Raw genomic sequence first — 16,264 nt, 5'->3', positions numbered from 1 at the left:
CTCCGATAGGCTGTAGCATTCAAACAATATCCGACTGCCATCGAGGTGCTCAGTAGTGAACTCTAAGAGACTGTGTAAAAATCTCATGAGATCAGCAGCTTCGAAAACACAGCCGGTCTGGAACTGACAATTATGCCACTAACACAAGCTTCTAACGTGTATCAGCAAGATTGTGCTACTACACTGCTGGAAAATAAGTGTCTGTTTAGATACACATACGAAAAGGTACGTGGTCCTAATAAAGTCTTCAGTAAGTGGATAGAAAGAATACATAACGTTGAATAAAAGGGCCATATATGATTCATGCCTCTGTAAAGAAGAGGTGTTCAGATGTGCTTACACCAAATGTCCCTCACACCCCCGCCGAAGTGTAACTGTGACTGTTGTCATTTTGTACCCTGCCTCTTTCCCTCCTCTATAATATCATCGAGCCGGCTCATATTCTCGTCCTAGTTTGAGCCTCCAACACATCAATAAATAAACTACAGTGACACTAACAGAGTATCTCTCCGTGCGAAAAATACCTCATTCAGCACTAAGAGTAGGCGAAAGCAAGCAGGGAATGGGGAAAAAAAAAAAACTCAACAACTTTTCTTTGAAACTTTGCTGTTACAAAATTCTTGAGATCCATTTTTTGACTTAGGCAGAGGAGACGGAAGAGCTCTATTAAATTAAACAGCGCCACGCTTGATTAATTCCTGTAATATCTTCTCCGCGATGTGGAGGAGGTATGGAGATGAGACGGAAGATGAAGAGCAGATTCTGTAGTTAGGTGGGGACGTCGCTTCTTAAATTGTTCATTAAGGGCTAAAACTATTTATTGTACTGCATTAGAGATGGAATACCTGTGTGGGAAAGTTAAGGGAAAGGAGGAGAAAACCTTACGATAGCGGCTGTCTACACTAACTGCCAAGCTGTCGGCCTCAAATTGGAAAAACTAACACGGAAGTCATAAAGGAGTTACCTGCAAGCTAACACACATTGTAAGTACAGCTGAAACCTTTAGAAACTCACTCACTTTGCAGGTATTTGGTCATAAACTAAAGCACAGGAAAAATTTAACCTAATCCTTTGCTTTATAGAGTTCATAAAGCTATTAATTATACATCCTGCGGGGATGATGAGCGTGTATAGCAGTTTAGTAGTCACCGAGATATGGTGTGGATCAAACTAATACGCCTGCTCTGCCATTTTGCTAAAAGCGATGATGAGGCTGGATTTCAAAGACCTTTTGGTTTTATTTTCATAATTCTGCCAGGTACAACTGTTAAGAGGAATTTTCCAAGAAATTCAAGTAAACATTGCCGCTAATAACGGGCGATCAAATGGAAATCTTTTTCAAGACACCCTGCCAACAAGACAAACTCCCTCTGTTTGAATTTCAGACATTCAGCTGAAGGTAGCTAGTTTGGCTCAGTAAAGAGACATTCAATATGTCAGCCCTGCTCTCTCAATGCTTCATTTGTCTTGGTGGGGCACAGCTGACAGTGGTGGATGGTGCATTGAGGAATGCTGCCCCGCTTCAGCTCCAGGGAAGATTCCACAGCTCCAGCAGCAAGGTGACAGCTGCTGCCAAGAACAGTCTGCAAGCTAAAGCAGCCGCTGCAAAGCCACTATAACACCTCAAACATGGGATTACATCAAAGGGTTTACTTCTACACCAGCCTAGAGTCACGGCGCGTCCCCGTCTGAACATATTCTGTGGAAAAACAGTGTCTTACGTAGTCAAATCTAAACAGCCACAGTACTACATTAAAGCATTTCTCCAACATGAATGCATGACTCACGAATACCAGACTCACTTCTACAGATGGCTATGCTTGTTAGGCATCCCCGCTTAATTTTATTAACACTATTCCCCCTCAATGTGACGGCACTTTCCTGCCTGCATATCCAAGCATACATTGAGAATGTCTGATACTTCGGGGATGGGAGGATCGTGACATTCAAGTGACTTAAATGTGTGTTTCGACAGACGTGATTGGGTGTGAGAGGTTGTTTCCCAATGATACCCCATATAGACACCTGAGATTACCCTGGCAACCAGTTATACAGTTAAATGCATACACCCTCAGTGACAGCTACTTCATGCTGACTCCTATTTGACTATAAAAAAAAAAACATTACACATGAGCTCCTGCAGTTTTCTATATAACTTCTTTGCAGTGAATTTCATTAAATGTAAGATTCAAAGCTGGAAAATGCTGTAGTCGACTGTGGTGAGCCAGGAGCATGCTGCTTACCAGCACCTATAAATCTCACTAGATAAAATATTATAATTTGTTCCTTTTACCCAGAGACAAACCGAAGAAAACAATGCTTAATGAAGATTACGCATGATCTCATACCATCAGGTGCTATGGGAGTCTGTTCTGGATTACTGGCCGGTCGGGGGGGCCTGAGGGTGGCATGCGCAGCCTGGTTGGCTGCTCGGAGTTTGGGAAGGGTCAAGACTTCACCGTGGTCTCTCAGAGAGTGCTCCTTCAGCTGGCTGATGGTCATAGAAGTGAAGGGGCAGGACAAGCACTTGTATGTGTGCTGCTCACCTGGAAGAATATTGAGGATCATGAGGCGTTGGACTTGATTTTTACATCAACACAGAAGTATTATACATACCAGGCTTGCAAAGACCTGCACATGGTTCTAGATAGCTAATTAGGGAGCATTTGTTAATGAAAGCGGTGATGATAAACACATCCCCGACCACAAACAAAGCCCTTTGAGGAAATCTGGAGCAAATGTAATAACCTATTGGCAACAGGGCTCCTCCTGCGTTACAGCGTTTATTAAAGCTTCTTAAACTTCAAGCAAAAATGCTGAAGCTGGTCCCATATTTTAGACTTAGAAGAAATTTGATTTGATTGCTATTTGAAAGTTTGAATTTGCACCTGAACGAAGAGCTCATAAAAACTGTAATCCTTGGTTCATTAAAAAGCGTTCAGCGCAGGTTAGTGTTCTGAATGTTCCCATGGGGATTTCCAGCCTTGTATTTCCTGCTTCTGTTAAATGTATTTGCTTAACATCTTAAAAGGAAGCAGCATCCTGATCCAAATCTAACTCTAACACTGGCTTGCCACACAGCACTGAACTATTTCTAGTAAGAATATCTTCAATATAAATTCCTGGTAGCTTCAATACAAAAGCAGTGTGAATGGAAACATTCAATGCTGATTGTTTTCACAATTCCACTTATTGAATGTAACTAAACATTGGTTTGCCTCAAAGATCTAGAGCGGGGAAGTCAGACTTTGATCTTAACCAGTGAACCTGCTCTTTCTGTCAGTGTAAAGAGGTTTAACTACACTTGCAGCCATAACAAATTAAAGGAATCTTTGGGCTTAAACTGTAAGAAATAAATTGTAAACTATGGACCCACTGTAAAATTTCTGACCTTTACAGATCAGATTGACTTATTACAAACTGAAAAAAAGTTAAATCAGTATACATCCATCCATTCGCGTCCGCTGGAGCCTATCCCAGCTGTCATAGGGCGAGAGGCGGTGTACACCCTGGACAGGTCGCCAGTCTGTCGCAGGGCTAACACACAGAGACAGACAACCATTCGCACTCACATTCACACCTATGGGCAATTTGGATTAACCAATTAACCTATCCCCACTAAGTGCATGTCTTTGGACTGTGGGAGGAAGCCGGAGTACCCGGAGAGAACCCACGCAAACACGGGGAGAACATGCAAACTCCACACAGAAAGACCCCGGCCTGATGGTGGAATCGGTATACATTTTTTGATTATTTTGGTGTAGTGTGAATGCATGTGGTGGAGGTCTTTATCATTAGGAAAACCTATAAAAGATATGAAAATACATTTCACATTTTCCAGAGCCTCACAGGATTGGAGTCTTTGCTGGACAGATTCTGGCCCCCGAGCCTTATATTTGACATCCCGGATATAGCACATCTTAGCGATTTTTCTTCAAAGTATTATTCAAATCCTCCGTAGGACTAGCTTATCTGCCTCACCAGTTTCAAGGTTGCTTCATTTTGCTTGTGTTTTGATAGCTCAGGTGGAGATTTTCCACATTTGCATTAACATGAATTCAAATTGCTGTCTGCTGTCTGGCTCCTTCGACAACAAAAATAATCTCATTATGCCACAACGGCCAGTAAACCTTCACTTTTGTAGCATGCTAGGTTCCCCAATGAAGAAAATGTTAATAATAGAATTAAATTAATACATAATATTAAAAATACAAATGCTCACTTGGCCTTTAAGTGTTAAAATAGGAATTCAAACTAAATCCCTGGATTTAGTGAATGGTTAAAATGCTGCTAAGGCTAACCCACTAGTTGAGTTGTGCTCGATAATCACACAGAACATCTTTTTGGAGAAGATAAACAGGAAGTTGGTAGGTATATGGGTCTAGGAATAGCTTGTTAGTCAGAGATACAGCTGTATGTGACAATGTTCTGTGTCTGCTTGTGTTATTTTTCATTTACCTGTGTGTGCCTTATGCAGGTGGCTCTTCAAGCGGCTCACGTAGGCAGATTTAAAGGGGCAGAGCTTACACCTGAAGGGCTTGTGGTGCCCGTGGTGAGACTGCACATGTCGGTCCAGACTGGCAATGAAACAAAATTAAAAAAAAAGAAGTTAAAAACAACAACAACAGCAAAACACAGAAGGGAGGATATGAGATAAGAGGATAAAATGAGAAAAATGGATGAAATGAGGACAAGAGAGAGAGACGGTGACAAGACGGGAGTACGAGAAAGAAAGAGAAAGCAGCTCTACAGCATCCACTTTGATGATTTCAACAGCGGGGGTTTTTTCCCTTCTTCTTTTCAGCGGCGTCTAAAGCGCTCGATTCTGTTTACCTCGCAAACAACAGCCACACATTTCCAATGACTACAGAACAAGGAGCCGTGGGGTGAACTCATCTACCCACAATCCCCTGGTGGGAATGAGTGTGTGAGTGCCTGTGGGGACGGTAGCTGTGTTTTTAATGCCAGCCTCCTAGGTGGCATGGGAATGCGGCTTCTTTCTGGGTCAGGGCACATACAGTACAGAGGGATTACACCTGGGAGCTCAGAGGAGATGAGGACTCTCTCTTTCCCCTCTCGCTCTGTGTCTCTGTGATGGATAAAACAAATCACGCTACCAAAAAAATTAAAAAAAAATGTCTGCCTCGCTTGTAATGCTTGTCTTTCTCTCCTAGGAGGCAGGAAATCTTGGAGAAGATTGAAGATTCAAAGGGATTGTGATAGGGTAAACAGAATAAGGTGTAAAACTGTGCTCTGTACAAAATGACTTTAACATCTAGTTGATCTAAAGAGCAACTGGTGTAAAGGCTGGTGAGGCGTTTAGCTTAAATATACACCGCTTACTGGGGCTGCAAAGGGTTCAAACCACTCATCCGTTTTTAACTGTAATTTTTAATAGATTAATGTCTGACTCACTGCCTCCTGCCAAGTGACTGCTAACGCAAACTAAACATTTCCAAGTAATGCTGCTTCACAGTCAGAGCATTCAAATACCACAGGGTGCACAATGTGTATCGCTGAGGTTAACACTGATCGCACTTCCTCAAGGCTGCATCTGCTAATCCAGCCACTTAGCCAAACAGCACTAGCAATAGCCAAATAACAGGAAGAAGCTTCTCAGCAAGAAGTAGCTGCATGTAAGAGCTCCCCATAAAGCTGGACTGACATCTTAAAGAAAATGGTCTTTGCATTCATCCTGCATGCATGGCGATCATTATGATACTTCCCCTGCTTAAGGGCTAACATTAAGGCAATTTTTCTAACGACAAGTGGCCATTATCTGTCTAAATACGTGACAATTTGCTTTTCCAGAACCTAATTCTGAACATCGGACACAGGCTTCGTTTTGGTGGCATGCAAGAGACCGTATTTCTTCTTTTACAGAGGGATTGTGGCATGTTTTTAAAATCGATTCACAGATGTGAAAAACTGATCAAAAGCCAGAAAATTCTAATTTTACACATATTTTGAGATTGTAAATGTTTGATAGTCACATACTCCTCTACAAAAAAAGAAAAGAAAAAGAAAACACTAAAATTGGAAAGTTTGGTGTATCCAAGTCACACTAAAGCACTGATTCCTGGATATAATTTTAATTAATTTTATTTATCTAATATCACTCTAATTCATTTTTTCTTCCTGTCCTTTGTGTTGCAGTAACAAGTAAATTCCCCCACTTAAATAAAGTCTCTGTCTTAAAAAATCTGCACCTATGTGTATATAAATGTGCATTTGGATTTTCTTTGCACTATTCTAAAAGGAGACAGAAGCAAAACAGCCACTAAATCTTAAAACTTCATCTTAATGAAAAGCAAAAAATCTAAAGAACTGGAAAGTGAGGAAAGATAAAATGTTCAAAGGAGAGTCAACAGATAACACAGCAATATGGTGAATATGTGCTTGCCTCAGCCAAAGTGTCAATTTACTGCGCTCTACTCTTTAAAAACAGTACCACAGTACACACAAGGGACAGCACTGTGGAAGCGGTGTTAAAGGTGTCAGTCACAAACCCCGATCCTCCCCACTTACTTGTGTCTGAAGGGCGAGACAAACTGGCAGTACTGGCAGCTGTATTTGTCTTCTTTGCTGAACAGTGCCATGGCTGAGTGGCTCCTCTCATGGGACCTCAGGCCCTGCATGGACATGAAGACTCGATCGCACTGGGCGCACGGGTGACCCCCTGCTGCCAGCCGCTGCTTCAGCTGGCCCTCTGACACTACGGCCCTGGCTGCGGCCACCAAGGCCGCTGCCCTTCCTTCACCAGCGTCTGTCTCAGGATCCAGGTTCTCCACGGTAACAGCGGCATCATCAGAATCTTTGGGCGTGGCTCCGGGTCTCTCCAGGCCGTCGACTTCGGCAGCTTCATCCCCCTCCATGTTGCCATTAGTTAGGCTCTCGGAAGGTAGGATCAGGGGGACCTCGCTGACTTCCTGCTGCAATGCAAAAAGAGGAAAGGTCTCAGATGTTCAGCAACCTCTCAGTTCATGCTGATTTTTATCTGCCAACACCTTTTTTCATGTGGTTGCTGAATGCTGAAATGAAGAGATCGCTTTAATATAAATATCGCTTCAAGTCTAGCACCTACAGTTATTTTTTACTACATTATCTGCATACAGGCGACAGTTAAGCAGCTGCCTAACACTTCTGCTTCCATCCATGCAGTCACTGTCAGTTAGGCCTCAGTTACAGTTTCTCACACTCTGCCTTTGACCCCCCCTGTTTTTCTTTCCATCTCTCTGTGTTATCTGAAGATCAGCACTTTGGTTAACTTTAACTCAGACATAAAACTCTTCAGTGTGTTGGTTGAGAGAAACCGCACTTGGCTTATATTTAGCAGAATATGACAGAAAAATTCCAGCCCATCCCCTCGCCTCATGCATCAAGTGTGATAACTGTAACCAACCATAAGCATTTATTCGGGGTGACTAATCGAGACAAATTTTTCTAAAAACAAAGATCTTGCAACCGTGCAGTTCTACCAACAATTACTGAAAGGAACTGGAAAAACATTTCTTTCCCCCCCTCCCTTCATCTGCCAGAGTGCAGGCTGCTTGCAGCAGTCATCGTGAGCAGGCAGACGATCACCATGACTTTTTTATTGCCTCAAGGAAACTCATTCTTTCTGTGGAAGGACCTGACCCTGCACTTTGTGAATCCATAAATAAGATGTGGCATCCACAGCCCCAGCCTTACCATCCAGTCCCTGAATGCACCGTCAGTCTGCTCTTCACGCTCCCCTCTGAGAAACCAGCGCTGTTCTCGAATTTAACTCCCATCTTTGAACACTATGACCTCGTTACCAAAACGAATACAGTGCTTTTTCACTGGATCACTCTCGTTGGTGGAAAACATGGCGTCTTAGACACATAAAGAGAGACCGAGTGTCTGATGGAAGATCCAGGCCTCCATTTGGGTGAGGCATTGGGTCCTTAGGCCTGTTCCCCTCACTGGCAGCCTCACTGGAATACTAATGTTCGAATGGTTACCCGCCACTGCCCTAAAAGTTATGGCTCACCACTCCAACCCCCCTGCTTCTCTACAGCAATGGGACAGCACTGCTTGTTTTCTCTCGGGGTAGCTGACAGACTGTCTACCCAGAAGCCTCTGTCAGTAATAAACAAAATGGGAAACAGAACCCCAGTCCAGTAAAACAGATCACTGCAGTGCTAGGAGGATGAGAGATGGAAAATAATACAGAAGCACAGGGGACCGGAAAAAAAATGTGCCTTTGAAATATAGTTAGGAGGATATTACACTGATATCACATTAGCACAGTGGAATAAATTACATGTACTGTATATGTGGTCACGATTTATAAAAGGAAAGGTTTAAGAGTCATAACATCACAATAAATATGATGCTGCAGATATTTGATGTTTGGCTCATCATCTCTAACCCCTAAAGCACACTAATGCCCTGCTGCCCAATATGAGAACAATAAGAAGAAGGCAAGATATTCTTATAAGAATATATTCTATATTCTTAATAGTAAAATAACTTGTTTAATATATTTGACAAACGACTTACTTCTACTGTTGCCACACATTTTAAATAACGACTTATTTTATATAGGATATGGATAGTGAATATACACTATAGTATTTATTTGACGCAAGAAATATAACTATATATTATAAGCACACAAACCACCTGCAACTCAACACCTCAAAGACTAAGGAACTGGTTGTGGACTTCGGGAGGTCTAGAGCAGGTCCACTGCCGGTTCAGATAGAGGGGGAGGAGGTGGAGGTGGTCAACAAGTACAAGTACCTCGGGCTGTGGGTGGACAATAAACTGGACTGGTCATGCAACACAGAGCACCTGTATAAAAAAGCCCAAAGCCGACTGTACTTCCTCAGGAGGCTGAGGTCTTTTAACATCTGCAGGAAGCTCCTGAGGATGTTTTACCAGTCGGTGGTTGCTGGAGTACTTTTCTATGCTGTGGTGTGCTGGGGGAGCAGCACAGCAAAGAAGGACTCATCCAGGCTGGAGAAACTGATCAGGAGGGCTAGCTCTGTGGTCGGCATGAAGCTGGACACTCTGGTGACAGTGGCAGAGAAAAGGACATTAAAGAAACTGATGGACATTATGGACAATGCCAGGCATCCTCTGCACACGGCCATTAACAACCAGAAGAGTCTGTTCAGTGACAGGTTGCTTCTCCCAAAGACAAGAACTAACAGACTTAAAAACTCCTTTGTCCCACACGCCATCAGACTGTTTAACCCCTCCCTGGAGGGGAGAGGGAGGGGAAACAGGAGGACAAAGGAGGGAACAACTAAGCTGTAGTGCCTCTTCACCTCACTGTGCAATACCTTTTGTAAATAGTCAACGGTGCAATAGACTCAATACTTGAAATGTGCAATTCACTTGTATTTTTATTCCTATTTATTCTATTTATCCCCTTCGTATATTTTATTTATATTGTCTCTGTATATATATATATATATATATATATATATATATATATATATATATATATATATATATATATATATATATATATATATATATATATATATATATATATATATATATATATATATATATATATATATATATATGTGTGTGTGTGTGTGTATTATATATATATATATATAATATTCTGTAACTCTGTAACTTCTGTCGGTGCTGTGCTTTTTTGGAAATCGAATTTCCCAGAGGAACCCACCCGAGGGATTAATAAAGTTCTATCTAATCTAATCTAATCTAATCTTTAAGAAGCTTTAAAAGCAGCTTCTCTTACCTTGACATGCCCCTCTTTGACCTCACCATACTGGACATGCTTCCTAAGGTGGTTGCAGATGGCTCGGAGGGTTGGGTGTATCTCTACACAGAAGTTACACCTGAATCCGATGGGAGTTTTATTTACAGGACTCTCCTGTGCACAGAAAAGGAAAGATTTTCTTTTTTAAATGTCCTATTTAATAATATATAACAAAAATACACGCCATTAAAGCACCATAACTACCTAATTTAACATGAGTTGTGTGAATGGTTTCCACAAGCCAACATATCTGCCACAGTCAGACGACGGCATTATTTTAGTCTTGGTTTACAATTTTCACAAGAAAAACTACAGAATATTACTGTTCTATAATTTAACATGAAGTTAATATGAAACTAATTGGCAGATCATCAAATCACCCCATCATGCACAGTTAGCAGCTTGCAAATTGGCTCAATGAGCGAAAGATCTCTGGTTCAATCCTGGAAGGAGACACAAAATAGCATCTTCTAAAGGTAGCTTCTTCTACCATTACTTTTACCGTTTACTGCCAATGAAGTGCAGGGGCAAAGCCACCCATTAGCTTTAGCACAATGCCACAAATGGTTGTTTAAAAAAAAAAAAAAAAAAAAAAAAAAAAAAAACAGGAGGAAGCTTCCATCTTACAAGAAGATGAAGAACACAGGTAGAGCATTGGTATGTGACTCTCATGTAAATCACAGTATGCCATCACACACATTAATGGTAGGTAGAGAATTCTATTACGCCTTAATTCTTTCTTTGATGAGATTTCGGGACGACTATGTTTGCTCACCTTCTCCTGTTTGCTCTCAGGCAGCTCTGTGGCTTTCTGCTTGCTGAGGAGCTGCCTCCTTCTCTCGTGCCTCATCGCCTTTTTCTGAAACTCCTCATTGTGCTTCAGGAGATGTTTAGCAAGAGCGGGGAGATATAGGAACTTAAGCTCACAGTGAGAACACCGATATAAATCGGGATCCTCGTCCCAGAGACCAGGAGATACCACAAAGTCCCGCTTCAAGTCGTTGCAGTGGTGGTTGTTGTAGTGCATAGAGAGCAGCTCGCCGGTGCTAAAAGACAACCTGAAGCATTTCAGACACTTGAATGGCAGCCAGTCCACATCTCCATCCTGCTCAGGTTCGAGCGGGACCTCTATCACTTCCTTATCGTCCTCTGCTGATGCACTTGCGGCAGTCTTTTCGGGTTCTTTGGCATAAATGACAGTGAAGTAGCGGCCGAGTTTGCTCGAATGCTGCTTCTTAGGGAAGACACCCGGGTGGCGTTTAATGTAGTGTGAGACAATGCTCTTCCTGCTGAAGGCCTGGAAGGGGCAAAGAGAGCACCTCCGTCTCTCCACAGCTAATCGCAAATCTTCGCTCATTTCTGAATTGTCCCCTTCAGTCGGCGGGGGTGCCATCACTTTGTTCACCTTTTCATTCATAGTCTTCGAAGCAGCCAGACAGTGGGTGTAATAGGCATCGATATCATGCCGCTTCTGGTAGTGTGCTGCCAGGCCTTTGCGTATGGGGTTTGTGTATGAGCACAGAGCACATTTGAAGACGTTATTTTTACCCTCCGGCTGAGCACGGACGTTGTTGTGCTTGATACGGTAGTGGCGAGCGATGCCCTTCCTGGTCGAGCAGAAGTATTTGCAGAGCTGACACTTGAACACAGCGTGTTTTTCTGTCTTATTGATGGGTAACTGAGAGAGGGCAAGGTCCAACTCACTGACCTCCTGGACTTTTGCTGCACTTGATATATGACTTGCGCTGCACTCACCTGCTAGCTCTGTTTCTTTACCAGAAGAAAAATGAGTCAGAGAAGGAGAGAACATGTCGGAAGCAGACTGATTGTGATATTTCTCATAATGGATTTTGAGTTTCTCCAGAGTCCCATGTGTATACGGGCACATTTTGCATCTGTATGCGCCGTAGCCCTGCCTTTGAGTTTTGAACTTGTCGTCCCCTTCGTGCAACTCTGTGATTTGCTCTATGTCGTCTGCAAAGTCTTCCGCTGTGACTTTGACCAACGGGTGTCTTTTCTGATAGTGGGTGAGGACTCCGTGGATCCGGGAGTTCACATACGGACAGTGGCGACATTTATACACAGAACTGGGGTTGAGGTCTGCCTCCTGTGCAAAATCTGCAGCTTTCACTTTCATGCCAGGGTGCTTCTTTCCATAGTGGGTGAGGAGGCCATGCAGACTGTTGTACTCTGACAGACATACAGTACACTGATAAGGATTGTTAGAGATGGAAAGGCGTGGGTGGTGAGGCTGGGGATTGCTTTCTTGAGGTGGGGTGGCAATAACCAACGGGCCGTCATCTTCAACAGTCTGGCAATTCAGAGGCGTCTGCTCTTTGGAAACCTGCTGTTGGGCTTTTTCAGTTGAGCCGTTTCCTTTGATTATATCCAAAAGCACGGATTCGTCCCCTTTGATAGCCCAGGGGTGGACCGCCTGATAGTGATTGGTGATGTCCCATATTGTGCAAGCCTCAAAGGCACAGTCCCTACACTTGTAATGTTTTGTCTCTGCATTGCCTCCCTGTTGGGTTGTCTCAGGCCCAGCCCACAGCTTGCTGGCCATGTATGTGTAATCAACATTATGCTCAGGGTGGCGTCTTTGGTAATGGAGCAACAGACCCTGGGGTTCAGCATGGGAGTAAATGCACCACTCGCAGTGGTAGCCAGCCTCCAAGATACCATCTTGATAAGCCCAGTGTAAAATTGTCATGGCTGTGGCTTTCACAGTAGGGTGCTCTTTCTTTAGGTGCTTCTTCAGAGCATAGACGTAGGGAGATGTGTAGGAACAGTGCCTGCACTTCAGGGAACGCAGAGGTGTAGTGTTTTCAGGGTCTGGAGGAGCTGGGACAGCGGCAGACGAGGCGACGCTGGACTGAACCATCTGCGCTCGCTCACGTTGACTCCGGACGACTGCAGTGTGGCGGCGCACAAGGTCAGCGTTGGCCTTGGTCTCCCTGTGCTTTTTCTGATAGTGAATAAGCACGCCTTTTACAGTGCGGTTGCCGTAATCACAGTGCTGGCAAAAGAACAGCTCATCCTCGCCTTTCTCACCACTTCCGGGTTTGGGGCTCGAGTTATTAGATCCGTCGTGACCGTTATTTTGAAACTGCTTCATAAACTGCTTGGGTGCTGCAATCTGTAGCTCATCCATGAGCTTCATCAATCCAGGGGTAGGAGCGCCATGTTTGATGTATTTCGCTGTCACTTTCACCTCCGGGTGTCTTTTCTGATAATGGACCAAAACACCAACAACAGATCTATTGCTGTACACGCAGTGCTTGCAGTAATACATTTCTTCATCTGATCCATAAACTGCTGCACTTGATTGTTTTGGAGTCGAAGACATGCTGGTGTTAAACGAAGAGTTGGCTACAGGCTGTGACTGATCCACTGAGATGACCTTCATGGTTTTCTGTATACGGAAATAAGACGCCTTTTGCTCTGGGTGTTTCTTCTGGTAGTGGACCAGAACAGAGTGCATATTGGGGCTTGCAAAGGAGCACACGTCACAATCGTAGACGACAACATTGCTGCCTTCTTTGAGAGGTTCTGGGTCAGCGCTAGCTTCAGGGGATTTGGAAACCGCTTTCTGCACCGGGCTTGAGGTGGACCTGGGCATCGAAGTGGGAGAGTTAAAATTTTTCGGTCCCGAATTGAGTATTTCCCTCAGAGTCTGTGATTCACTGCTTTTGTGGGACTGCTCTACAATATAGCTGGAAAAGATCATGGCGTTGTTGATTTTCACGGTGGGGTGCATTCTTTGGTAATGGGGCATTAGGCTCCTCACGTTAGGGCTCGTGTACGAACAAAACCGGCACATGTATAAGAGATGGGGCTGGTTGAAGTTGAGCACATTGCTTGCTTCAGGGTGGTGGTCCATGTAGTGTTGGTGCAGATCGTTGTAATTTGTGTATTCGATGTAGCACTCTAAGCAGCGGAAGACTGCACTCTGGTCTTCAGGGTCCAGGATGTACTTAAAACTAAACTTGATGTAAGGGTGCATCCTCTGGTAATGGGTGCTGACGCTACGAGCCGACTTGTTGTGGTAATCACAGTGTTTGCAGTAGAAGCGTGTAATTCCAGGATCCTCTGAATATTCCATGTTCTCTTGGATAGCACTGTCACTGGCATCAGCGGAGATATTTTCACTATCGTCCGAGAGAGTCAGCGATATGGGGATGTTTCTAGGCTTGGACCTAGGGTTGCTTTTTCTTTTCCCTATTCTGCTGCCCTCATTAGAGCTGGCAGAGTCTCTTGCATAAAGCTGCTGTGTGTTGTAAGCAAAGACAGAGTTGTTTTCATTGTTTCTCCCCTCATCAGCGCTGGCATGATTTTCTCCCGCGTCTTCATCATCCATGTCATCCAGATTAATGACGGTGTCCTGCTGGCTTTGGCTTATCTTGCTTTGAAGGTTACTGGCAATTTCATCAATTCTGGTTCTCTTTTTGACTGAGGACAAATCCAAAGGCAAGTCATTAATGGACTTCCTGGCTCTTTTCCCTGTTACTAAGGGCTTTTTGGTGGCAAGCCCTAAAATGGGGGTCTGGGTTTTTTGTAGGAAGATTGGAGAAGCATCTACTTCAGAGTCTGGCTGGTCAGACAGCTGGGCTTCAAAGACAGTGGAGTCGAGGTCATCACAGTAGGAATGCTTATGCTGCTGGTGGACCCTCAGACCTTTCAGGGTGGTGGTGGAGAAGCTGCAGAGGGTGCAGCGGTGAGGGTTCTGCTGGTCATTTGGTGTGCTGGTTGTCTTTTTCCCATTGACTTTAGAACTCACGTTACCCTCATTAACTGGCTCTGCTGCGCTGTCATTCTGAGGTCCTGGGCTATCACCTGTCAGGTCCAAGGTTTCTAAATCTGAAAAATTGTGGCTCTGTTTGTGTGTGCCTAGTTTCAGAGGGCTGGTGCAAATAAATGGGCACTCATCGCATTTGTACACCGTGGCTTTTCCAGAGAGGTGAATATTTTCAATGTGGCGGGAGATGCTCCGCCTGTGCATGGTGAGGAAGGAGCAGAATGGGCACTGAAATCGGTTCATGTACTTTCTGAAGGGAATTCCTTTAGTTTCCAATAATTTATTATCTTCATCTGTTAATAGCTGCTTTGCATCTGCGGACAGGGTTCCAGTGTAGCTGGGATCGTCCATATCACCCAGCTCTTCGTCGTCGTCATCGTCCTCTAAGCTGCTCCTCGAGTCTTCCTCATTGAGTAGGTTGGTGTCCATAGCTATCGCACTGTTGGGGACATCGGATGATGCAAACCTCTTGGATAGGATAGAAGAACCTGTGCTGTTGGGTGTAACTGCACTTATCTGTGCATATTGAAAGGATGAGATCTCTGAGGTGGACTTCTCCCCTGTGTTTTCTGGTGTTTTTGCTACAGACTCCTCCTTTCCGCTAACATTAGCACGGGAAGAGGAGGGAGAATCCGGTTTGGGGGAGCTTGCACTTGCTTGCTCTTCCACCTCCGCAATGCAGGAAACTATCTTGACCTTGTCACTGTGCTCCTTCACCACATGATTGGTCCAGCTGTCCTTCTGGTTGGTCTGATAGTCACACCACTCGCAGGCAAACGTTCCCTTCATGAGCTCCGTAGCAGAGTCCGATTTCTCACCGCTTTCATTGCACTCCGGGGGATCTCCAGCACTATCTGAAGGAACTTTGTTGTGATACATTAGTTGGTGTTTCATTATCCGTGCTTTCCTTGGGGACTTATATGTGCAATACTGACAGGAATACACTTTTGAATGGTCACTGTGCATTATGACAGTGTAGCTGGGCTGCTTTGCAGTCTTTGAGGAGACACTTGCATCCGAATCTGGCTCTATGACATTATGCACCTTTTTGGTGTGGTTTCTTAAGAAAGACTTTGATCTGAAGTAACGGACACAGAACTTGCACTGATAAAACTGCAGATGAGTTTCAGCTGTTGGCTTTTGTGATGTTTGGTTGGGACTGTCAGTAGAGTTGGGGCCTAAAAAGAAAGAAAAAGAAAGAAAAGAGAAAGATTATTAGACACATGCTGGAAAACAGTAAATTATTTTGTTGTAATTTCTTTCCCTTTCTGTTGTTTCTGCTGATAAAGTCCATCCACAACTCTTTACATTACCCAACTTTGTAAAATGTATGATCACCTTACTTTGTAGACTTCTTTATAACAGACACAGACATGATCCTAATCCTCAACAAAACAACAGCAACATCTAAATGAATGTGGTAGGCATACTCATTCCAGATTTAGGAGGCGTATAATCCTTGTCATCTTTATCATCATAGTCCTCTTCTTCTTCCTCGTCTTCATCTTCATCTTTCAGGGAATCAGACTCATCTGCATCTGCAGGCTGCAGAAAAACAGTGTGCACTTCCTGTATGTGAGTCTTCAAGTCGTCGTATGACTCGGCTCGGAAGTCACAGCCATCACATTGCAACACCTCCATTATTAAAACTGGGGAGAACTCCCTGGAAAATCAGGGAAACCTGCAAAACACAAAGAGAGAAA

General features: G+C 43.8%; 1 protein-coding gene across 1 annotated transcript in view; it reads right to left on the bottom strand.

The window, feature by feature from the left end:
- znf462 (zinc finger protein 462) overlaps positions 1–16,264 on the bottom strand; it is a 57,396-nt gene that overhangs the window by 13,535 nt on the left and 27,597 nt on the right. The window contains exons 2-7 of the mRNA XM_085463880.1: positions 15,992–16,242; positions 10,542–15,739; positions 9,746–9,880; positions 6,529–6,932; positions 4,459–4,577; positions 2,349–2,546 (exon numbers count right to left, since the gene is read on the bottom strand). Of these exons, the coding sequence (XP_085320006.1) occupies positions 2,349–2,546; positions 4,459–4,577; positions 6,529–6,932; positions 9,746–9,880; positions 10,542–15,739; positions 15,992–16,202 (6,265 nt within the window). The 5' untranslated portion in view covers positions 16,203–16,242. The remainder of the gene's footprint in view (positions 1–2,348; positions 2,547–4,458; positions 4,578–6,528; positions 6,933–9,745; positions 9,881–10,541; positions 15,740–15,991; positions 16,243–16,264) is intronic.

This window comes from Copadichromis virginalis, linkage group LG7 (assembly GCF_057382275.1).
Source record: "Copadichromis virginalis isolate Kocher_CV1m ecotype Utaka linkage group LG7, C_Virginalis_male_GT1.1, whole genome shotgun sequence".
In the NCBI taxonomy this organism is placed as follows: domain Eukaryota; kingdom Metazoa; phylum Chordata; class Actinopteri; order Cichliformes; family Cichlidae; genus Copadichromis; species Copadichromis virginalis.
Note: the sequence above shows the minus strand (reverse complement) of the source record. Positions and strands in the feature narration are given on the sequence as shown.